Source organism: Gavialis gangeticus, unplaced genomic scaffold (assembly GCF_001723915.1).
Source record: "Gavialis gangeticus isolate Ggan-Ray unplaced genomic scaffold, GavGan_comp1, whole genome shotgun sequence".
NCBI classification, from domain to species: domain Eukaryota; kingdom Metazoa; phylum Chordata; order Crocodylia; family Gavialidae; genus Gavialis; species Gavialis gangeticus.
This window is the reverse complement of record NW_017729033.1, coordinates 79,823,590-79,849,118: the sequence shown is the minus strand read 5'-3', so window position 1 is coordinate 79,849,118 and position 25,529 is coordinate 79,823,590. Positions and strand designations below refer to the sequence as shown.

The window sequence follows — 25,529 nt, the reverse complement described above, 5'->3', positions numbered from 1 at the left end:
AGCTCTGCTAGAATTCTGTTTAAATACTAAAAATGTAATAGTAGTCTTTTGACACATGATGACATGTATAATGTTATTTTGAGGGGTAAATGAAAAACCATAAAGCTGGTACCCGTCTACAATTTACCACAGGTGCAGGACTAAACAGAGATCTCATCTGAGGTGGTCCTGATTGTCCTGGGTTTTAACCCAGATCAAAATGGAGGCAGCCCAGGCATTTATACATGTAGCCTTTCCAATCTGCATTGTGGCCCCTCAGCAAGTAGGTGGCCACAGAGAGCACCAGTCTGACCAGCTTGGCACTGGAATGGCTTGCAATTAAGCTTGAATGATCCACAAGTAATGTACACAGTGATGTCCCAGAGGAAAAAAATGTTAACATTTTATCTTGCATATTTCACAGGTACTTAAAGCAGGACAATGCACTGGTATAAAAAACTTTCAAGAAATGCAAAGTCTGCTTAGACCTTAAAAAGAACAGAATGCCTACTGAATGCAATTTATTGTATTTTGGTTTACATACTAAACATATTTTGCATTGAAAGCAGTTAATAAAGCAACTAGCTACACGGTAGAGCAGACAAATGTGTAAGGGCACAAAATACTCAGCAAATAATCCCCCACCCCAACTTTTTTTAAAATAACATACAAGCTAGTATGCATTAAACTGATTCACTAAATATAAATAACCAAGAAGCACAATTGAGTTTTAGTAAGAAAAGTTCCTGAGGACAGTTCTGAAGCTAAGCAGTTAATGCATACCTGGGGCTTCATTGCATGCATTTCTGTTAGACTGCTGCAGTATTCTCCTAGCATGTGCTGTAGGAAAGTGGGGACAGACAGTGATAAACACAAAAACGCACACCAGAAGTAAAGGCAGGCTCTATATGAAACAGTGGGAGGAAGACTACTTTAGTCATTAAAATAACACCAAGGCTATGCTTATAAAATAAGAGAGTTTTACTTGTATAGGAATACCAGTGTATTACACCAGCAGTCTGCTCCTAGCATGGATGCAGCTACTCACTGATAAAGCTGTGCTTTGTACCAGTATAGTGAAGCACCACTCAACCTTCCTTGCCCAGGCAAAACAAGGTATATTAGTGTGGGGAAAAAGCAGAGATTTTTCTAGCTTGTTAGGCAAAGATCACAGCTCTGCACAATGCATCTATGTGAGCAGAAGCTGGTAATATAAACCTGACTCAGACTAAGTCTCTAAATTTAAGTAGCCTTCTTGGCTGACAGACTTTGCTGTTGCTGTTTTCGTTAAGCAAATAAAACTACTTACCTCAACTAGAACAAAGAAATATAAATTTATCTGGCAGACAAAACTCTTGGGGTAGAGGCAATCTCTTTTATTAGACCAACTAAAAAATTCCAAAAAACATCCTTTGCAAATTTATCTGGTCACCCATATTAACAGGCATTATGACCCACATGCTGTTCTACAAAATATGCTAAACTACTATAAGGTATCATCAGGTGCAATTCCAAGGACAGCACTTGCTCTTTATGGTTTATATACTTAGTACCAGAAATAAAACTAATTGGAACCAATTCATTAAGTCTGACTGTAAGTGAAAGATCTTACAATAAATTTATTTATTCTAGGCAAGCTAAGTGCATCCCCCACAAATTTCATAAAGGCCAAAAAGAAAAAAAAAACAAACAAAAAACACACACACACATGCTTAAGGGAATTCAGAGGGATGCAGTTAAAAATGGATTAATCCATTTCTTCTATCAAACCTAACAACTAGTATCTTTCAAGGAGTTAAGAGAAATCCAATAGATAAAATGGGTAAAAAAGTATGTTTGACATTAGCTATTCCTTACAATGGTCATTTGCAATCTAAAATTCCACAGCACTGAACTAATGTAAAAATGACATTTATATATAGCAGGGGTGTCAAACATACAGCCTGCAGGCTGGATCTAGCCTACTGACCAGATCTTTCCCCAGCTCTGATGGCAGCAGCCGGTGCCTTGAGAGCAATAACAAGAGCAGAAACCCCATCACTGTGGTCAGAGCCCAGTCCAAAACACCCAGTTCAGCAGTCTCTGGTTGTAACAGCAGCTGCTGTCTGCAGTGGCAGTGGAGCCATCCACACCCTGGCTAGCCTGGGGACACAGGTTGCTGCTGTGGGACGCCATGCCACCACAGCCAGAGCTGCAGCCTTGGCTGAGGTGGTGGAGCCTCTGACCTTTTTGCCACTAAGGTTGTCTGTGTCCTGTCTCACCATGGCTGCTGACTCCCAGACCAGGACGGGAAGGGAGCAACAGGGCAAAGCTCCCAGCCCATTTCTTACTTCAGGGACTCCTGTGGCAGAGCTGGAGCACTGGCAAACCCAGCAGCCCTACAGGCAGAAACACCACCACGACCGTGAGAGATCAGCCATACGCAGTCAAAATTCCCTCCAAACTGCGCATGTACATGGCTGCACGCAATAAAAAAAACAAAAATCTTGCTGTGCACTAACTTTTTAATGCTGCGCACCCGCCTGGAGAGGAATTGTGCGGCAGCTTCCTGTAAACTTTGGGCGTGGAGTGCGGCAGAGGCACCAGAGCCAGCGTGGGACACCTCACTGCCGGCAAGTTACTGCTTGGCTGCGCGGGGGCCACTCTGCTCCTCACTACGCTGGCATCCCCGCAGGGAGAGAGAGTAGTGCAGGGCAGGCAGCGGCTCCTCCCCAAGGCGAGGCTGGGGCTGGGGTAGATTCAACCTAAGGTAGGCTGAAAGCAATTGCCTGGCTTTGGCATTTATCCAGAGGCAGAGTTCAATTGCAAGGTGGGGGTGGGGTCAATAGGTATGGGATCTTTGACACCCTGCGCAACTCCGCCAAGAGCACATTCCCTCAACTTGCCTGAGCACCTCCAATGCAGGGGAAATAGCTCAGAGCCACTCGCATGTTTTTGAGTCATGGCGAGACTGACCTCAGTGTATACAGACCTTCCAAAGGAGCTTTCCTCCCAGCTGGGAAGAGGGTGGGGGCCTGACCCCTGCTGGGAAAGCTGGTGCCTGGGGGCAGGTTGCATTACCAGGTTGGCCCCACCAGCCTGTACACTCTTTGGAAATCCAGGTCAGGAATTTTCCTGCTGCTTGGTCTTCCTGTTTCTATCTGGGATCAGCTTTCAGAATAGCACTGGCCCGTTGTTTGAGGCCAATCTCAGCGAAAAGCTAACTCTAATCTAAGCCTATGTGGCAGGCTCCTTTTTCAGACCCATTGGGAACTTCACAAGCGGCACGCTATCTGACAGAAGCGGCACACTCATGGATCACTACACACCTTTGAGGGAACGTAGCATGCAGTCCCAATGGTACAGTGGTTAGAGGCTTTAACCAAACCAGGAGGGGAGGGGAGTGGGGCAGCAGAAAACACCACTCCCTGCTTCTTCCCCAAACTGGTCCAGCTGCCCAACTAGGAAGAGCTGATAGCAAAGGGCAGCTGACAGGGCTGGAGACTGGGCTCACAGAAAGCCTCCCTGAGGCAAAGGGGCAAAGCACCCACCTGTTCCTCACATAGTTCCAGATGTGTAGAGCAGGCAGAGGCTTTGCCATGGGACTTGCATGCACATCCCCCGCCCCCACAGGGTCAAGCTGTTACTTGTCATTATAGGAAGCCTCACCACTGGTGGCACAGCTTCCACTGGGGCTATCAGCGCGCGAGAAGGGGTGCAACCTGTGGGCACTGGAAAGAAGAAAATGTAGCTCTCCCCAACTAATTCAAATTTGACACCCCTGAAAATGAGCATTTTCATGAACCAGCTTGAGACTCACACAAAAAGTAAGGACTGGAAATGGTAATGTAAGGAATTTATACTAGTTTGAGGGATACTAGTAGGAGGTAAAGATTTACTAAAAATGATTTTGCTCCTAAAAGTATCCCTTTAAAATTGACCAGAAAGAAAAAGTGAATGGCTGTCCAATATAAAATTAAAAACTTCACGTGCAACACATCAGACAGTCTAGCTAGCACTTCCCATGAAACATGCGCAAGTAGCTACATATTTCTCTGTGTATGTTTTTATAGTAGATTACAGTTCAGTGTTTCAAGATCATATTAAAAAATTAAATAACCTGTCTACTTCAAAGTCATTTTCTGCCTCACAAGTACCAGTGTATACAGTATTTTGAAAAATAACAAAAAAAAGTTTGCTAAGCATTAGTAGCGTGTCCTTTCTAAATCACATCTAATATCATTTTCTTAAAAGTGATTCTGTTTTTATAATCAAGTCACAAACTATTTGAAAAATCCCATCCTGAAAAATCTTTCAAAACCTAGTTTATAGAAAGACTTAGTATTAAGGGGGAAAAAATACCTGAGGACATTTCTGTAGATCTACTGTACTTAATTATTTTTTCCAGCTGTTCCTGATTCTTTTTGCTGAACACTTTTCCTTGAACAACCTCTTCATTCTGTGTGGAATGCTTATTCTTATTATTCTTGAAGGGTTCACAGGTACTAGAGGCACTGGCACTTTCATAACCTTCTGTAAAGAAGAAGTGGTTCTTTACAAATAAAGAAATCTTAAGATAACCTGTTCTTAGTCAAGTTTAATAGCAGCTTAAATGTGTATCAAAGCAGAGTTTCTAGTGTATGCACAAAAATAAAAATCCACAGATTTAAGGCCAACAAGGCTAAATCATCTTATCACTCTCAGCGCTGCATTACAAGATATATATTTTACCTTGTTACCTCCCTTATACTGTTTTCTGTGACCTAATTTTTTCCAATATACATTTCAAAGCATTGGCACCAGTACTACTATATACAGAATTCCAATAGGCAGACAAGGTTCTTTGGGTAGATGTGATATCTTATTAGACCAACTAAATAGTTGGAAAAAAATTGTTCTTTGCAAGCTTTCAGGCACAAACACCCTTCTTCAGGCATACAGAGAGTCTGTTGGTGTTATGTGCTCTCCTCAGTGGAATAGAAGCCAAAATGCAGGTCTGTGAAAATGCAAATGTGTGGCAGTAAGGTTCAGAGGGAATGGGAGACAAATAGGTGAGACACAGGTTGTTGGGTGGGTGGGAATGGAAAATGTTGAACTGAGATACAAGGTAGCTAGTAAAATGCAATCAGGCTACCTGGGGTTATTAGATGGCAGGCAGGTTTATAATGTCATAAATCCAATATCTATATTTAGTCCATGTCCAGTAGATTTATGAAGTGAAGTTCGTAGGCTCGTCTACAAAAGGTGTTTTGTACCAATGAGTGAGCAGGGGGGACACAAAGAGCAGCTACCACACTGCTGGCCGGGCTCCCTCTGCCACTGCTAGCTGTAGCTTCTGCCCATCATGCACTGCTAGTGCCCAGGGTACAGAACTACCCAGGTACACCTCTGCTAAGAGTCTGCAAGATGTGTGATTCTCAAACCAATATTACAGCAGAAGTGTACTGGTAATTTAAAAGGACTCTTATCAGCACTAATGTATTTGACGCACATTTATCACATCTTTGAAAATTAAATCAAACATCAATTTAAGCTTGTTTCTCTATTAGGACTAATCAGCCTTTCCTGTTTAATAAACCACTGTTCATTGCCACCTTTGTTAGATGTTAGTTTTCCATACCTTTCCCCACTCCTTGTGTGGGCCATCAACGTACACAAGAATTTAGGGAGAAATCATCTGCTCAATTTGCCCTATATGTCCTCCTCTCTTTAAATCTGGCCTCTTTTCCAGCACAGCACATTCCAAAAATCTCATTTGTTATGGATACCAACTAGAATCAAGAAAATATCTGAAGAGCCATTGAAGTTGCAATCAAAATGCTACATGACCTTCTTAAAACCTACCAGTATTTTTAGCCCGGCTTCTAGGTTGTGTAGAACTCCTCTTCTTATTCTTTGATTGAGGTGTTTTATCTTTAGATGCCAAGCAGGCCTGTGCTGATGCTTTTCTGGATTTAAATGTTTTAGTCACAGTAGTTGGATCTACTGGATCAGGCATGCTACTAAAGCTCTCCAAAGATTCTTCATCACATTCTCTTCTCCTCCTGGTATCTGATGGATTTTTGTGATTACCAGAGGCCATGTTTTTTAATGAATACCCTGTCTTCACAAATGACTGTTTTTCTTTTCTTCCTTCCTGACTGTCATTAGGCCAACTGGATCCATTTTCCAGTTCCTCTTCTGGTTGTCTCCGGCACCTGATGAAGATACAAAACAGTTGCAAAATAAACATGCAACAACATAGTGTTTTTGGGAAGGAACTGCATAAACCAGTCCATCTGTGATATGTGGATTACATGTCCCAAGCATAAACAAATAAAAGTGAATTAGCTGCAGGCCATGGTTTATTCAAAAAGTTACTGCACAACAGCTGTTTTGTGAAGCCCACAATTTCCCTATGGTAAAGAATAGCTAAACTAGGGCAACTTAGTTTTTGGGGTCCATCTTATTACTGCACCACCAACCCTCTTCTTAAAAAGTAATATCAGTTCTCAGAACAGTATATTCTAACTTAAAAAACAAAAGAAGTGGGATCAAAGAAGGCATATCAAAACTCATATCCTGGATTTAAAAGTAGGGAAATATTTTTTCTAACTATAAACTTCTTTTAAAAAAAGCGTGCCCGATTCTAGCCAGCACAGCTTTCAAGCAAACCAAAACCTGCTCACATACATAAAAAACAATTTTCTTAGTCAATACATGAAAGACAAAGCTAGCGAGAGAACAGGAAATTAGAGGAACATATAGTTCACCCTTGAATTCAACTGTTTATTTGAAAGGCAAAAACTTTAATATTAATTGTGTTCCCAAAAACACAAGTTACAAGTAAAGAAGGATAAAAAGGTGAATTCTAATATGAAATTAAAATACCTTTGTTTCTCAGCTCCAATAGAAGAACTGCTTTCAAAGGGCTTTGGAAATGCCATGTATTCAGTTTTTCCAGAAGCATTATGATCTAATGGTTGCTGCTGTTGCTGTTGGCCGAGTGAGGTAACATTTTGTGGAAAATCTCCAAAACCAGAAGGAAAAGCAGGGTTGATATGGATACCTGTCAGAGTAAATAAAAACTGAAAAACATGGCATGTGTACAGAAGCACGCAATATTAGATCACGTAGTATTTAAGTAATTATTAGAGATGAAAGGGATAGGACAACTCTATAACAACAGATGAACGACAAGCAGTGGCTCTGAAACAAAAATACCGAGGGATTTTTCTCCCAATGTCAGCCATCGCTGAATAGCTCTCAGCATGAATGCAATTTAGAAGAGGAAAGCTGCCACTTTTATGGAGTAGAGTTTTATACATATCTTGAGGATACATTCTTTCAACTTTAATCTAGATCAATATTTCTCCACCTTTTTTGGACTTGAGGCACCCCTCAATGGTACCTCTTCATAAAACTTTAGTGAATTAAGTGGCACCCAATTTCCAAAACTAATTTATGTATTACAGTGCTTACCTCTTTAAGCAAAGGGTGGGGGAATCATCCAGGCAGGGACTAACCTAAGCCTGATTTCTCTCTTCACACCTTCAACTATCTGGCAGCACCCCAGCATGCCCTGGCACTCTGGCTGACAATCACTGATCTATGTTAAGTTTGTCCTGACAAAAACCACTCTGCTGATATGCCATTGCTGACTGAAATAAGGGCAAATTCTTAATACAAAAAGCCAGAAGGCACAGAATTCAGTGCAGGTAAAGTTCCGTGAATTTTATGATATTTATATTAGTAGCTCACAATTAATCTACTGTGCCACTTGCGTCTCTGAATGAACTGTTTAAACACAAAACTAAAAACTAGGTATTTGTTGCCTTCACTGAAACAGGAATATTGTAAAAGATTTGGGTAACAAATCTAATTTAACAAAAGAAGGTTTTATGAATAAACAAATGTTACTGAACAGAAGGCATTATGTAATTTGTGTGATCGGTAATGATTTAAAAAATGCCTTCATTCTTAAGGAAATAGTTACACTACATATCTAGTTAGTAGCAACTGAGAAGTTAATGGCTATTACTAGAGCTCTCAATTCTAAACAAGCACAAGTAATCTTAGTAGCAAGTCAAGTAATGAATTCATTCAATCCCCAGAAAAAAGGCATTCTTCAAAAACATTAGAAGGATCTCATGTAGAAGCTCATTTTAACACTGCTTCTGGTATATTTGATGCGAGAGACTTCAAATATCAGCACTACGATGGTAAACCCAACACCAACACTAACTTCTCTTTCTCATTTCCTGAAGGGAGTCTGACCCTTAATACTGAAATCAAAATGGATTTACTACTTCTCGGCAGCAAATATTTGCTACCATTTGCTAGGAGAAGACAGGTTCATTCAGAAGTGTCTGGGCCCTTTCCTTGAGCCAAAAAAAAAAATTCCTTGGAGAAAGGAAGGGAAATCAGAACATTAGCAGTTCTACATGGGCTATGATTAATTATGTTAGGAGTGGAACTAGAGAGAAGACAGGAAGGAATAACTTGCTTTGAAGCAGCATTTTTAACAATCTCTTAACACACAACACAAGAATCAAGTAACATTTATGTAATCTTTATATTAAACCATTGTATTTGGCAATCCCCTTTATATTTCCAGAAATACCTGGTGTAAAAGAAGAAAAATTAGTAAATCCTGGTATATTAAACAGATTCATAGGTTGTGGAGGAAAACTGAAAGGACAAAATATAGTAGGTGATGGAGGTGGTGGTGCACTGCTTCCTCTTTCCTTCCTTTGTGGCTTCTCCTGCTGCTGTTCTTGTTGGCGCATAAGATCATTTAGCATTTGCTTCAACCTACAAAAAGGCAAAAACATTGAAAATTGAACAATACCTTGCAGTAACTGCAGTTCAAGTTGTGTTGCCTATACATATGTTACATTCTAGATAGACACACCCAAGAATAACACTTTTAAAATGAATAAAACCAATAGATTTTCTTCCTGTAGCAATTCTGAATACACTAAATAGGAGTAATGATAGTGTGCCATATGAGTAAAAAATTGTCTTGTAACAAACTGTCTTGCTTGGGTTAAAATAATCTACTCCCATGTCTGCATGAATTGTAACAGTTAGCAGTTACATGATATTGTAATATTTTTTCTTGCCACATGGTTTCTGTTTCATTCAGGCATAGGACTGATGTACAAACAGATGGATTTATGGTCATCTTTGCAACCTTAAATCTAATATTTTCTAACACTGAAAATAACCATTGCCCCTATGCTGCTGCAACTTACGGAGGCAGAAAACTCAAGAAAACTAATTTCCACTTTTCTTGTTGTTCCACAAATGTCCAACATTGTGGCCATGACAATTCATAGTAATAGCTTGTACCATTTTTCTCAGCAGGCATTTGTTTGAACACAGCACAAGAATGCAGGCAGCCTGTGGCTCCCTACACTCTCCACCCACCTGAGGCAGGCATTCTTGGGGCTTCAGAGGCCTGATCCTGTGTGATAACAGCCCCATGCACCTGGCCCTGACCTGGAGCTAGCACCTGCAAGTGTAGAGCAGGGAACTCCATGGGCTTCCTCACTGCACACTTGCAGATGCACACCCCAGGAGTTCCCCTACAGGCACAGAGCAGGAAAACCCAGTTCCCTGCTTCCCTCCCCATTCCACGCCTGCAGGGGTATTTCTGCAGTGCATATCTGCAAGCAGGTGAACAACTATGGAGTCCCTCACTTACAGACACGGGGTGCAGCAGTATGAAAAGCTACAGGTTTCCCTCATTTTATGCAGGCTCTGTATGTGAGAATTCACTTTTATGCGATGACCCTTTTTATACCAAATTCATTATATGCAAGGTAAATTCACTCCTATCTGATCGGTGTGGTGGAAGCCTGCAGTCAGCTGCTTTGTACAGTGCATTGTGGGAGTGATGTGCAACAAAATATAGTCTCCTGTGTAAATCTGTGCTCCTTTCCAGTTGTCTGCGACACTCGTTTTTGTAGTTGCCATCCCTATAATGGCTTATAAGCATCCCGCTAGCTTATCTCCTACCCCTCTCGCTGGCCTATCAATGAAGTGCAAGAGAACTTCACTAACATTAACACCCTTCACCACCCTCTCTTCACACCAACTAAATATTCACTACTACCCTGTGCTTGTGTGTACTTTCTGCTGTTGGTAAGTACCAACATTGTCTTGTAGAAGTGGTAGAAATGGGTCTGGGGGTCAGTACAGTCACGGTTTTGAAACGTATCCTTATTTGTTATATTGTAAGGTGGGTTCCCTTTAGGCGAATTCGAGTTATGCACTGTATTCCAGGAACACATGTACAGCATAAAGCGAGGAAAACCTGTACCAGGGATTTCTTGCAGGGAGATTCCCTGGGGCATGTGTTTCATGGTGCTGCACCCTGGGTCAGGAAGTAAGGGTGTGGGGGAGGGAGGGCAGAACAGGAAGCCCTCATGAGGGTTCCCTTGTTCTCTGCTTGTGGACATGTACCCTGGAAGTCCCCTGCAGTACCTGTGGGCCTCTGAAGTCCTAGAAGTGGCTGGGATCTATGGGACAACAATCCCAAGCAACACCTGTAGAGTGAAGTGCATCAGCTGTCCTGGGAGACAAGCCCGCAACTTTATAAAAATATGCAAAAGGAACGTTTTTCTATGCAATATTATCCACATTGACAGGCGTATCTTATGTTTGAAGGTAAAATGGCTTACCTTATAATCTTGCTTCCTGTGAAAAAAAATTTTCATTTCTGGACCTTAACAGTTATAATAGTTGCTCTAAACTAGATTTAAATGTCCTGCATATGTTTACAGGTTCAGCTGAGAAGAAAGATTTTTAAAAAGTGGTACAATACTCAGTCTGCTTTACTTAAAGTACCAAAGAAGCAAGATTTCTCTCGTTCTTGATTCTTTTCAATTTAACCGTTAGAAAAAGTCTTTAATAAATACAAGATAAAAGACAGCTTACCTCTGAACATTGTTCTGTTGCCAGGTCAGCTGAGTATAGCATTGGTTTAACTGGTGCATTATAAGGTGTACTTGTGGAGATGCAACATTACTAGGCATTACACTGTAAGGGCTTGTAAGCAGAGTTTGCAGCAGACAAGAGAGGGTCTGTGGAAAAGAAACCAAAAGTAATGGCAGGAACCTTCTCAAATCATAGCCTGGAAAAAGCATGAAGTAACAGCACCAAAAGAAAATATATTCTGTTCTATTATTACTCTACATAAAAATTGCTTTTGACATCTTACTTGCTGATCCTGCATCAAGGTCTGGCAAATATTGATGCTAAATTCAAGCTGTTTCTTCAACTGGTTAATCTGCTCTTGCCATTGTTCTTTTTCCTCCACATAAGAGAGTTCAGACATCCACCGAAGGTTTTCTTGCCGCCGCATGCTAATATTCTGCTGTTGCCTTGCTTTAGCTAACGGACGATAATTCCCATCTGCTGAAAGAGGGCGGCGGTTCTTCCATCTAAGGAAAAAGGAGCGTGAAGACAGAAGTTTACACACACACAAAAAAATCTAAAATGAAGTTTTTAAATAGAAATGATTGATATTTCAGTTTTATGTAAGCTTTTCACAATTAATAACCACCACCATGAGTTTTAGTTTATCTTATGCCAAAGAAGCCATACTCCTTTAAGTATTTAAATTTTTGGTATGACCTGTTTGGTGGGGGGGAAGGGTAGAAATTGAACAGTCTTTAAATTACTCAGGACTAGTACAGGCACAGCAAACTTGAGAAGGACTTAAAACTAGATTAACAGGAAGTTTGATAGCAGACTAAATCCAATAATAATGTACACAAATTAAAAGGAGTATTTCAAACTACTCGTACATGTTGCTGGGTTCTGAACTGGCTACAAGCCTTTCAGACACATGGGCTAGGGACAGAAATTACACATAAATCAGTATAAGTAACTGAAAACCAGTTCACATCTGCAACAGAAGTTCAGTGCACATAAGCCAGAACCAGTTTAAAATAAGCCTGAATGTATGTAATATCAGACTTAACTCATTTAGGTCAAACCAGTTTATGGAACTTCTGTCCCAGATCCCCTCCTGATTCAAGTTAATTCACAGTACCCTAGTATCCCAGGATGCTGTGGTCCATCCTGCACAAACCCCTCCCCTTGTAGGGTGGGCAGGCTAGCCTTGGCCCTTGCTGTCTGCTTCAGGGAGGTATGCTCCAGCACTGCCTGGCTTCTGGCCTGTGCTACTGCAGGCTGCTTTTCCAGAATCAAAAAGGAATTTCTGTTCGCTGTTTGGTTCAGTCTATGTAGCTTAGACTAACCTGGAAAAATTAAATCAATTCAGCCTCAAGCCTTTTGACTGTCTGTACTTAGCCATGATGAACTGTTACCGCAAATTATTCAATACAAAGTCACAAAAACACAATAGATTTCTTTGTTAAAAACTCACATTTAATGTTATGCTGATATTAGTCAATAACACAACTAACCTCTCTTTATTTTCCTTAACACAATATGGACCTGGATTAGTGTTGTTATGGGGATACATAGAGAAGTTTCCATTAGAACTAGACTCTTGTTCATCCTCTTCCTCCTCTTCCTCTGCCTGAGCAAGTCCATCAGAAAGATAACCATCTTCATCTCCATCCTCTTCATCTAGAGCACACTGTGTAGAGCCTCCCCATGTAGCCATTGTTCTAGCAAACATTAGACAATAAACAATATATTAGAATACTATTAACTGTATACTATAATGTTGGTAAACACAAACTGGCACAGCAAGCAGCTTCAAAAATACTTGACTTTTTTTTTTGCATTGCTATAATACCAGAAAGAACAAGCTTTACTGGAAATTCATTTTCTTTGTCTTTGCTTGCTTATTTGCAACAATATCACATACAATCAGAACAACTTTTGTGCATTTGGCAGTACTTCTGATACTGCCTTTTTCTTTATGAAGATTTTTAACCCAGCAATGAGAGGAAATAACTTTGAAAATGATGGTAAAATAACAACAAAAATCACTTATTTCAGGAGCAAACGCAATATCAACAACTAATTTTGTTTTGCAGGCGATGAAATTAAAACTGACACATCTAAAAATTTCTCTTAAAATTTCACACCTAGTGCCCAAGAGAAAAATAGTAAATTCTAGTTTCTTTTTAATTTTAGCTCCATTTAATTTGAAAAGCCTTTCCCCACTTCTCTTCAACAATAACACTAAGTATTTCCAACTTTCAGAGGGCAAAAAAAAGATTTAAAAAAATGTATAATTTATGTTCTTACTTTTCTGTCCTACTTTGTTGAGGAGTACATTGAGCTTCTGATCCATCACTTCTAAGAGATGCAGCAACAGTAGATGTATTTTCTGCCAGATCTCTCCTCCTCTGATGTTCAGCCATTAAAGCTTCGAGTTGCTTTCTTCTCTGTCGTAGCTCTTCTCTTGAAATCTCATGTCTAAGCATCTCAGACCACAACTATTTGAAATGAAAGGTTGGATTTTCAGCTTCATTTAAAACAAATATTCCCAAAAGAAATTAACAAACAAACACAAATGAACTAAAAATAACCCTATACTACAAACTGTCATGCTTGTAGTACAAAGTGTAGCATTTGCTTCTGACAGGCTAGGGACAGAAATTATACATAAACCACTACAAGTGATTGGATACCGCTTCAAATATGTAACAACAGAAGTTCAGCACACATAAACCACTTTTAAAATGGCTGAAACCAGTTTAACATAAACCTGGATGGGACTTCTGCTCCAGATACCCTCCAGATTCAAGTTAACTCACAGTCCCCCAGCATCCCAAGATGCTTTGCACCTCTCCCACAACCCCCACTCCACCAGGATGGGTGGGCTAGCCTTGTTCCAAGCTGTCTGCTCCAGCAGAGTAGGGAGGCGTGTTCCACTGCCCTCAGCTGCTAGCCTGGGCCACTGCAGGCATGTGGCTGCATTTCCAGAACCAAAAATGAATGTCTGTTCACTTGCTTATTGGTTGAATCTACACAGCTTAGGCTAAACCTGTGAAGATTGAATTGGCTCAGTCTTGGGCTTTTTGACCATCTGTACTTATCCTCTATGAACAAAAGCACAATTATTGTTTGCCTTATAGTTTGCCTTATAGTGGAGAAGCTCCAATAAGAAAGGGCTCTAAAAATATGTAGGAAATGACACCTGTCCCGGATACCTTAAAATCTAAAGAGATAAAGGAGGGTGTGAAGAATACAACCTAGTACACACTTTTTGTATACATCAACATTATTCTTAGAATGTCTTGTCCATTTAACACTTAACTTAATCACCGCCTATTTTCAATGTTCTAACAGATCACTAGACAGAACAGAAGGTGCCGATTGTGAAGAAGTAACTGAAAAGAAAAAAGTAGAATGGGGACAGATTCTGCCACACAGGGAACAAAGGCCCAGAGCTGGAACCTATGGCCCTTTCCCTTCTAGACCAGCAGCCACCTCAGAGCCATACCTAATGTCTTGCTTGGTTTGTCCTGCCCCACAAATCTTGCAAAGCATCAGCATCAAAAGGAGTGCTAAAGAGGGAAGAATAATGCCCGGCCCATAACATGGTGATTTGAGCATTATGCTGGTAAATCAGAGACAGACAGGCTCAAATACGCTCTGGGCAAAGGGGTACATAGAACAAATCTTTTGGCTTTAGGCTTCCCAGATGCGGAGCCTCTGTCTGACATCCTCTGTTCCTGAATCTAAGTCCTGGTAGTCATGGATTTTAGTCAACTACATTTTCAAATGTCTACATATCTACAACAGGCAAATATAAGTGTCCCAGGTGTATACACAGCCAGTGCACAAACCCACTGTGTGTACCCAGTCTAAGCAAGTATGGAGCTGTCTATATGCACTGGGCGAAGATATGTTACTTTCAACATATATCTATTAATTTAAAAAAATGACTGGCTAAAGAAAGAGATAAAACATGGATGCGAGTATGTATATGCACAAATTCTCTATCTATAAGACATCAGGATAGAACTGCATTTGTGTGCATCTGCTATGAAGCAAGAAGCTGATTTTCAAATATAAACATGCATCAAATGTTCGCTGATGATGCATGAAGGGAGAGATAGGAACCTGGTGAGTCCTGCCTCCTTTTATCAGCTTGAAGTGTTTCCTGGATGCAGGGATTGTACTTGGAATTCAATTTCTGCTGAAAGTGATCAAACCTTTTTTTAATACATTTGTCCATTTAACACTCAACTTAAAAATCACCACCAATTTTCAGTGTTCTAACAGACAATTAGACTGAACAGAAGGTGCTAGTTATAGTCTAATGAATTACTTTTGGGAGGATGAAAAGTAATAATAAGAAATAATAAACTAAAAAAAAAATAAGGATTTCAAAATTCACAAGTTTGAAAGCCAATTTTTAAGACAATATTTGCTTCAATAGTCTGCTTAAATTGTTGTTCGTAAAGTTAAGTATATCCTTTCTTTAGTGAGAAAAATATATATTAAACTTAGTCCCACATGCCATTCTCATAAGTAAGCAAGAGAAATGTGGGCTAGATGTAATTATCATTAAGTGTATACAAAACTGAATAACCACAACAAGGTACATCCAAGGTGCACATGTACGTGTACATACACTAAATCCAATTTGCAGAAAACACAAAAGCTGTTAGGATTGCAAAAATTTTAGGTGATAGCATTAAAATTCAAAAGGACCACGATAAACTAGAAAACTGGATTACGGACAAGTGGAGACAAAGACAAGTGGAGACTGATGCACATAAGGAACAAAACCAAACACACAGAGAATAAGGGATACTTTGCTTGGGCAGCAGTACTGCTGAGAGGAACCAGGGGTTATGATGAATCAAACTAAACAAGTTAGCAACATGCTGCTGCTTTAAAAACTAAATACATTTTTGTGTTGTTCTTAACAGAAGCACTGTAGGCAAGACATAAGAAACAATAGTATTACTCTATTCCATGCTGTTTAGGCCTCAGATGGAGTAGTGTTTTGCACACCAGTGTTTAAGGACACAGAAAAACTGGGCACAAGCATCTAAGATGGTAAAAGGACTGGAATAAAAACCATACAAGGAAAAAGTTCAAGGAACCATGCTCGTTTAGTGTACTAAAAAGAGACAAATCATAACTTTCAGATGCTAGAAATGCTGCCATGAAGATGGAAGAAAATTGTTGATCCCTGCCACAAACAAAAAGACTTGATGCAATGGGTTTAAATACAACAAAATAGATTAAAATTAAATGTCTAGAAATAAACTACCCAACTTGTAGCACAGCAGAACGAGCAACCTGGGGAAGTTGTGGAATTAATTTGGGGTGCTTAGATTCCTATGCAGAATCATTTAGGAACAGCACATTTTGCATTTGTGCAGAGTTACACAAGATAATCCCTGAAGTGCCTTCCAACCCCATGACACAACTCAGCTATTTCACTCCCCATCTCACTAAAGTACTTTTAATTAAAAATATTGAAAAAAAATTAAAATATCTTGAACATTTCTATCCTAACACTTTACTGATTCACAAACTAGTCACAAATGTCAAGCACCTCATTGCCCACTGGTATGGAGTCCTCATGCTGAAGTACAGGCTTGCCAGCTGCACTATTTTCATTAATGGCTGGTGTTGAAGTAGCAGGGGAAGTCTGTCTATTGGCTGGGCAACTCCCCATGCTAGCTGACAACTGAAAGAAAAAAGTAAAAAGGATTATTAAAAGAAAAATACCAGAAGTTCTTGCTTTCTGTAATCTCTATTTATGGTTAATGGACCATAAATCTCTATTTATGGTATATGTTCCCCTTATCAGTAATTTGTAACAGATCTTAGACTTTCTGAGATGCAACTGCTCCCTCCCCCAAAACAAAACTAAAACCAAGCCAAACCCTAAAGTCCAGTCAGATAACGCACTGACCATGCATTCTTAGGATGATAATAACGTACCCAAGGCTATTAAAGTGATCCTTGTAACTTCAAAGGAAGGAACTAACGTGTAGAAGTAGGAAGGTGATAATATCCTTGTGTATATGACTTCAGGGAGATCATTCCAATACCAAGTCCAATTTTAGTCTTTTTACTTCAGGAAAAAAAAACCTAGATTTTATCCAACAAGTTTCAGCTCTTTGAGTCTTGTGAAACTTGTGTTATAGGAAGATTTAAAAAGCTTGATTGTATTTTTAAAATTGATTTCATCCCAGAGAAGTTTAAAAAATGATTTGGATTATGGTCCACAAATATAGTAAAGGGGAAGATTCATATAACATTGATGGTTAGAAAATGATATTTAGGGGTTTGCTTTTAAAAACTGGCTTGTAGGTAAAGTAGATATGAATTAAAACAATGGTTCTGGGGAGCAGCAAGGGTTAATTGGTTCCTAAAGCCTGCTTGTAACCAAGTTTTACATTCTTAACCTTGGAGGGAAGCCAGCAGACAAACAGGCTAGGGAAACTGAAGACATGTACCACAGTATTCCTTGAAAATCCGTAACAAAAAATAGGCTTGCTGTGTTGGCACCAGGTCACAGTGACCAGCTGCAAAGCTGCTGGGATTTCCAGTTTTGGTGTACAGACCAAATTAGGAGGCCAGGCATGCCCAAATCAAGACACTGGTAAGTGACCAAATTAAGGTGCGTGCATGTGATGGGTTTGTACAAAGGAATGTGTTAACACAACAGAACGTGGACAGCATGGACGACCACAGGGAAACCCATCAATGGTACCTGGGAATAAAAAGTCAGAGGAGAAAGAAAACAAAAGGAGGGATTTCAGAGCAGCAAAAGGTCCCATCCCCCCTGCAGGGGGGGGGGGGGGCCCCCCCTCGTCCCTGGGGGCCTGGGGCCCCCCCCCCCCCCCCCGGGGGGGGGGGGGGGGGCCCCCCCTCGTCCCTGGGGGCCTGGGGCCCCCCCCCCCCCCCCCGGGGGGGGGGGGGGGGGCCCCCCCTCGTCCCTGGGGGCCTGGGGCCCCCCCCCCCCCCCCCGGGGGGGGGGGGGGGGGCCCCCCCTCGTCCCTGGGGGCCTGGGGCCCCCCCCCCCCCCCCCGGGGGGGGGGGGGGGGACCCAAGGCCACCATGGACAGAGGGCGCACCACCACCCCGTCTCAATGTCCTACTAGGGACGATGGGCCTCAGCCCTCAAATCTCCAAGACTGCTGATAATCAAGAAAGAACCACAGGGTGAAGCTTACATACTAGCCAAATGTACCTTCCCTCTGAACCCTGGAACTAGTAGATACAGAACTGAGGGGGGGGAGGGTTGGTTTGCGTTGCCTGATTTACTCTTACCTGCTATCACTCTGTGTACCAATAAAATTTGCCTAGTATCGAATTAAAAAAAGTCATTGATCTGAGGGTTTGGATCCACCCAAAACAAGGCATCTGGGTCATAAATCCAGTGCGAACAAACACATGACTCTTTAATCAAGTAAAAAGTTTTGCTATCCAATGTTTGAAGACTAAACAAAAAAATTAGACTAGATGGAAGTATTTAACTAGTCCAACTAATTTATCACTTGAATAACTAATGTAGGCATTAGGCAGATTTTTCCATTTCTTCAAGTCTAGAAAAAGAAGACTAACTTTCTAGAAGAAATGCTATAGTGCTTAACTTACAGGTTAGATGAATAAATTTTAGTGAGGTTTTAAAATCGGCAGGGATGCATACACGGTATTTCTGATCACATGGATTCTCTCTCACTTTCAACAAAGCTACAAACTTAAACTGAAACGTGTAAGTATATACAAAAAAAAAAACCAACTTAAAATTCTATATCCAATGTTTATACTAGAAAATCCACTTATGTTGAATACATTCAACATCTTTCTGCCCAATATTCATTTCAGACTGTGAAACAGCATATTCTACATACTTGAAGATCAGGACAAGCCTTCTGCAAAACCTGAATTTCCTCTTGAATCTCAATCAGCTTCCTCCTTTCTTCCTGTAGTTGTTTAAGTTCTTGCTGCTGCTGCTGAAGTTTAGCCTCATAGAATTTCTCTCTATAACAAGACAATCTGTATATTATTCAGCAAGAAATTTACTGAAACTGTGACCTTCTAGAATCACTAGAAAAGATGTACCTTGCTTTTTCATTGAGTCCTACTTCCTTATTGGTGCTAGCACGGATGTTGTTTGGTTGATGCTTTGCCTCTTCAACATCACCCAAGAAGAAGTCACCCATGTTAGACACAGCAGCAGTAGCTGTTTCTGGTTCAGTGTCATCATCCTGCAACAGCAGCAGGTCAGACAGTAGTCTTCAAAAATTTTAGGCACAAGCATAAATTATATTCTGTCAAAATTTAAGCAGCTTGGAAAGCTTTGTCTGAGGTACTTTAAGACTATATTTTTAATATAAAAATATAGTCTATAGCAGTAGACCATGGCCAGTTTGGTTATGGGCATATAGCCAGTGATTTATAAACTGAAACAAATTCATTGGTAAAACTATGACCACAAGAGTTAGAGGAACAGAATTAAAAAGGGAAGAGAGAAATTTTGTATAATTTCACTCCCATGAAGGTCATGGAAAAATTCCTATGAATGGAAACAAAATTGATCCCACAGTAGTCAATATTTTAAAACAGTCACCCTACGTGTTCCCCAAGTAGGTTGGCTTTGGTTTTATTTGGGGGAGAGGGAGGGGAAGAGGGAGAGACAGCGGGTAGGCTTCCTGGTATTTCCATCTTACATGAGATCAGGGCTTTTCGATTTAATCATAAACATCACAAATCTGTCAAACTAAAGTACAGTGATTACAAAAGCCAAAAAAATTATCTTGCTGCACAAAATACCCTTTATCACATATGTAAATCTCTGTATTTGAGTAACTAACAAGCTGCAAACCACAAAAGAGGGATTCAAGCACTGTAAAGTATTTGTACAGTATCTAGGGCTGGCATTTAAGTATCTTAGACAAACATAATTGGGATAGCTTATTCAGGGGGCTGAACTAGATGCCCACCTGAGGTTCCTTACAGCCCTACCCTTCTATGATCTATAGTGATCACAAAGAGCATTAATACCAAATCACAGTCACATAATTTATACTAGTTAAGTAGCTGTTCAGCATCTCTACAATTAAGCAGTAGCATGTACAGCAATGGAAATTTCATTTCTTTCAAATTTTAATTTACATCTTGATTTTTCAGATAAACACCTTTAAACAGTAAGTGAGTACATAAATCTCAGTTCCCTTTACATGTACATGATGTACAATTTTTTAACACATGTCTTTTGTATGGACTGTAGATTATTTGAAGTAGTGCCAATACAATCAAGCTGAGAATGTAAAAAGCATTAAAATCAGTGAGAGAAAATTCAAAACAGTAAAAAAAAAAGTTGAAAAACTGACACTGGCAGCTTCTCCTTGAGCCATTAAACATCATAATAAAAGCTTTTTACAAAACTTTATCCATAGATTTATTAAAAATGTCTTATTTCTAAAAACAAACAAACAAAAAACCTGAACACTTCTTCCACTACAGTGACTTGGAAAAAACAGAACAGTTTAATTCAGAAGTGACTGATTTTGTTAATATCTTCTATACCCTGTACCAAAATAGATAAATTTTCATTTTTTACTTTAGTCATTCACTGTGATAAATCAGGGAATTTTTGGGGGTATTAATGACCTTAGTATTCTTCTAAACGTATTATAAATTTGTTTTTCTAATGCACACTTTAAAGGCTTTCAGTAGATTCCAGTTCCATTCATACATACAAAAGCCTTTAAAAATATCACTTTAATACAATTATATTTGTAAAAATACCTGAACCATAGCAACAAGAGTTTGCAACTGTCTAAGTTTCTGCTTCGCAGCTATAAGTCTATTGATCTTCTGTTCAAATTCAGCATCTCCAGCAGCATCATCCACTAGGCTGCTTCTATGGCTAGATAAAGAAGCTTCACTGGCTGCATCCTCTTCAGCTTCGTCCTCTTCACCTTGTGGAACATCAATACCTTTGCCATCTTCCCTATTATGGCAATCTAAAGAGAAGCGGGGGATGCATCAATAATGCAGACATACATAAATGGGATAAAAACAATTAGGGACCACTTGTCCATAAAGAGATATTAAACCCAGAAAGCTCTGAAATGTAACCTCAAGTTTAGAACATCCTATTATTACTAGTAACTGGGAGAGTGCAACAGGATCAATCACTAGAGAACACTTCTCCAAAACATCTGTTACTTGCTACTGCTACATATAGAATACTGGGCTACACAGAATTTATTTTATACTCTCAAATACTACCATTAAAAAAGAAGGCCTAAATAATTAAGCAATACTCTCCCAAAACATATTAGCTTTATTTAGAAAAATAATCAAATATTAGATTATTTTAAAGCATACCTAAAGCTGAAGCCATGTTCAGAGTCCTTATGTTAGCAGCAGACCGATTATTTATTTCACAGTCAATATTTAAGTGTCTTCCATCTCTATTATTAGTTCCACATTGTATATTGGAATTGCTGTTCATTTCACCCCAGGTACCAATTCCCTGAGGGTTTCTAGGGAGAAACATTAACCATGTATCAGTTCTCAGTCCATTAAAACTTTAAAAATACAGAATAAGATATGCATTAAAAGATTAGCAAGTGGATTTTCAACTTCAACCATTTTGGATTAAGAGTACTAAACATGATAAATGGCTGGTATAAAGGTACATTCTAAACAATTCCTCTGACATCAGGCACCAGGTCAATGCAATGGCTCATATGTCTGTTATGGACAAGAACCAGTTTACAACAGTACACATCCTCAAAACAATGCCCACATGTTGTTTTGCAGGTGGCATTCAGAGTACTTGGTTCACATTTATAACACCTTACATGATTTGGGATCAAGTTTCCTGTGAAATAATCTGCACCTGTGTACTCAGGCTGAAATCCCCTTTCTGTAAAACAGAAGATATTGTTGACAGGATATGCTATCATGCAAACCTAGTCTTAAGGGATATTTCTTTTGACCCAGTACTCTAGACTAGATTTATTACCTTAGGCACATTTCAAATCCCACCATTTTTGAAGGACCAAGCTGACAGACTGATAAACTAGACACAAAGAGTTAAAGTCTGAATTTAACCACAGTACTTAGTAACACATGGTTATTCACGTTGCATGAAGAAAATACAGCAGCTAAGGCCATAAATTTAAAAATGTAAACAAAATAAAAAGATTGTAACCTAATATTAGTAACAGGTTGTGGATTTTCATGGTCAGAATCACATTCTGATTCCTCCGTTTCCTCCTCCTTAGTATTTTCATTCACAGCATCTGTCATCATATCAGATGTCTGTTCATAGTAGTGAACTAATTCACGCAATTCATTCAGTCTCTTGCGAACTTCATTCAGTTTCCTGGAAGTAAAGCACAGAAGTCACCCAGTTAGCAGACCTAAATATAGCATGCTGTTCTTTATAGAACACCTCTGAAGAAATAAATATAAGCAGTAAGGTTTATCAAACTCTCAGTTAATTTGGGCTGTTTCACAGGAAACAATAAGCAGTAGCTAACCAAGTTTTCTTAATAAGTTCCATTCTTTCTTGTTATCTAGATCTTTAAATAGGCCATTTAGGAAAAACAAAAATCATTTGTAAGAGCAATCATCTAGCATAACACAAAAGTGAAATTTGTTTAAAAATATATAAATATTACTGAAGTTTTTCTGTTGGGTTCAGATTCTCATCTTCTTCACTCTCATTTTGAGAAGCTATGGAGTCCGGAGGATATGGAGCAGATGATGCTAGGCTGTTGGAATCTCCATTGACAACAGTTACTATACCCACAGGAGCAGAAGCAGCTGAAGTTGTACTTCTTTGATCGATACTCCTTTGAGGGGAGCCAGAAGCAGGAAAAACTACAAAAAAAAAAGGTAAGTAATGGGACACTTGACTAAGCAAAAATTGAATAAAATTAACCTTTATTTTTGGTTTACATAAAAACAAATATAAAAATTTGTGCATGCAATAAAACATAAGCTTAAGGCCCTAAGTCCATAAAAAAATTACGATGCTAGTAACCTTAAGATTTGTACATATTAAAAGTTTCAATCTCATTCATCTCAAAAAACAATAGCAAAATAGAATTCTGATCCATGCCTTTGTATACAATGAAGTATAGGCACATACATCATTTTATTTAGCTGCCATTATACTGTCTTATAAAAAGTTCAAAATAAAATGTACATATTGATTTTGAATTAAATATGTATGTGCTGTTGGAAACCTTATAAAGCTTTATTCTGCAATACTGTCATGAACTTCTCCCTAAGCCACACACAAATATGAACTGTTCTATTAAATTTCATGAGACTTTCAAATAACAGCTTATTTACCCCAATCCAAGACAACTCTGCATTTAAGATGGAAACCCCCAATAATTAGATTGTATACATGGAAAATGAAACACCTGCATCTGGCTGGGCTGGGGGCCAGCCCAGGCATATGTTCTGTGCCCTGGACTGGAGCTGGAAGCTAAAGAGAAGAGTTGGGGGACATACAGCAGGATGCAACAGGCAGCTCTGTGGCTCTCACTCCAGCTAGGGCTGGAGTCATTCAGTTTCCTTGTACTCAAATCCAAGACAAGGGGCTTCTCTCCCCTGTCCATCCTATCCTTCCTCCCCAGGGTTAAATGGGGAAGAAACCTTGTCTTGGATTTGAATAAATATGGTAAGCATAAAAAAAAAAAAAAAAAAAAAGCAGCTTTGTGTTGGCTCATTTTAAACACTTTCTTGATGAGCTTATAGATCAAAACACTTACAATATGTCAGCAAATAAAGAGATTATACTGAATCTAATCAGTAATATTCCTCTGTATAAGAACGTATTGCGAGTTCAGTCATCTGATTCTTCAAAGAATAAACAGGATTAAACTAGAATATATACAGATGGGAGTCTAGACCAACAATAATATTTTGCTGATCTGTAATTACAGGTTTCTTCCCAAAGTAACAAACGTCATCCACCAAGCTAGCATCAATTATTTGTCAAAGGCTGTATCCTCAGCTCCTTACACATGTATTCTGTAACATTCTAAAAGTGTTAATGGACATTCATGTGTTCATTTTATAGAGGTCCAAATGCAAGGATTAAAAAAGTCTAAGCAGACACTTAACTGGGAGATTATCTATATCTGATTAGAAGGTTACAAATAGTTGACAGAGTCCACCAGTTACAAATAGTTGACAGAGTCCACCAGATAAATCAACAAGTATAATGCCTAAAACCAGCTCATTTAGCGCCTGTAATTTCTAAGAGTGAACCCTATTCCTAAACCTACCTGAAATAAGCCCCTCACTGGTAGGTTATACACATTTAAAGATTCTACCCCTCTCCAGTCACTGCAAAGGAACAGTAGTTTCCATCTCCCGTTTCCAGGGGGATACAGAAGATTAATTCAGTTACAGAATTAGAGGAAATTATTTTGTACTTATATCCCCACTACAGCTGTAGCCCTCCATGAAAACAATTGCTAAACATTCTTTTCAGATGTTTCTCCCATGATAAATTCCACTACTGGCTTTTTTATGCTCCTTTTTATCCATTTCCCAAACAGAAAATTCCTAACAGTTTCATTATTGTCAGTAACGTTCTAAATACTAGAGAAGAAGGGACAAGATGTTAAATTTCACTTAAATTTGGGGGGGGGGTTTTGTTTTTTTTTTTTTTAAAGGTGACTACATCTATTAAACTACATGTAATTCTTTGAGAAGTTAAGAACTCTTGGTAAATTCTAGTTTAATCCTTTGTTTTTTGACAGCTCCGAGTTATGAATGTTGAGATATATTTTGAACATTAAAGGTACTTTCCCTGCCTGAAAATGTGTTTTCTTTGTTTTGCAGATTAAAGTAAAAAGTGTCAATACTGGCCATCTCAGAAAGCAGGAACCGCCTTGGAAGTACCACCTGAAACACAAGCATGCTAATCAGTCAAAGAAGCTGCAGTTCCACAATGCTTTCCCAGTAAATACAGAATGACAACATTGTTCTCTGGACACCACAGCCAGATTTGGCCATCAACATGTTTGTCTAAGTCCTGAAAATGCCACCTACATAGAGGCTGGCACTATTTCTGCATGTGTATGTATATGCCCTAAAACAGGATGTGAATAAGCAGCATTTTGGGGAAGTATATGACCTTAAAGACTACCAAAGCTGGTCAGGTAGGCATCCACATCCTCATCAAGTAGCACAGGGTCAGAGGACGGGCACACTGAAGTGCTCTGGGTTAGAATACAAGGCAGTCGAGGGGAAAGAGACTTAATGGTAGGCGTCTACTACAAACCACCCAACCAAGGGGAAGAGGTAGACCAGGAATTCTTAAGTCAGCTCACAGACGTAGTTAGGTCAAAAGACGTGGTCATCATGGGTGACCTGAACTTTCCAGACATCTACTGGGAAGAGCAGTCAGACAGGTCTGACCGCTCACTTAGGTTCCTAGCCAAAATGCAAGATCTCCATCTAACCCAGGAGATGCACAGCCCCGCCAGGGGAGATGCCTTGTTGGACCTGGTGCTGGCCACAGGCGACAGCAATCATTGCCTGCTGGAATTCACCATCCAGCGCAAGGTGGCAAAGGCCTGCAGCAAGGCAGCAGCCCAAGATTTCAGGAAGGCGGACTTCAACAAGCTAAGGAGAAT

At 39.6% G+C, this 25,529-nt stretch overlaps 1 protein-coding gene across 8 annotated transcripts in view; it reads right to left on the bottom strand.

The window, feature by feature from the left end:
- PCM1 (pericentriolar material 1) overlaps positions 1 to 25,529 on the bottom strand; it is an 82,729-nt gene that overhangs the window by 25,566 nt on the left and 31,634 nt on the right. For 5 of the 8 annotated variants that reach the window (XM_019525986.1, XM_019525985.1, XM_019525989.1 and 2 more), the window contains 16 exons: positions 22,548 to 22,749; positions 22,076 to 22,249; positions 21,244 to 21,401; positions 20,659 to 20,876; positions 18,970 to 19,115; positions 18,759 to 18,888; positions 16,448 to 16,582; positions 13,174 to 13,364; positions 12,378 to 12,584; positions 11,165 to 11,387; positions 10,882 to 11,027; positions 8,561 to 8,751; positions 6,829 to 7,006; positions 5,803 to 6,155; positions 4,321 to 4,491; positions 763 to 819 (listed from right to left, as the gene is read on the bottom strand). In XM_019525986.1, the coding sequence (XP_019381531.1) occupies positions 763 to 819; positions 4,321 to 4,491; positions 5,803 to 6,155; positions 6,829 to 7,006; positions 8,561 to 8,751; positions 10,882 to 11,027; positions 11,165 to 11,387; positions 12,378 to 12,584; positions 13,174 to 13,364; positions 16,448 to 16,582; positions 18,759 to 18,888; positions 18,970 to 19,115; positions 20,659 to 20,876; positions 21,244 to 21,401; positions 22,076 to 22,249; positions 22,548 to 22,749 (2,880 nt within the window). The remainder of the gene's footprint in view (positions 1 to 762; positions 820 to 4,320; positions 4,492 to 5,802; positions 6,156 to 6,828; positions 7,007 to 8,560; positions 8,752 to 10,881; positions 11,028 to 11,164; positions 11,388 to 12,377; positions 12,585 to 13,173; positions 13,365 to 16,447; positions 16,583 to 18,758; positions 18,889 to 18,969; positions 19,116 to 20,658; positions 20,877 to 21,243; positions 21,402 to 22,075; positions 22,250 to 22,547; positions 22,750 to 25,529) is intronic. The other 3 variants (XM_019525988.1, XM_019525992.1, XM_019525987.1) reach the window with 2 other exon arrangements.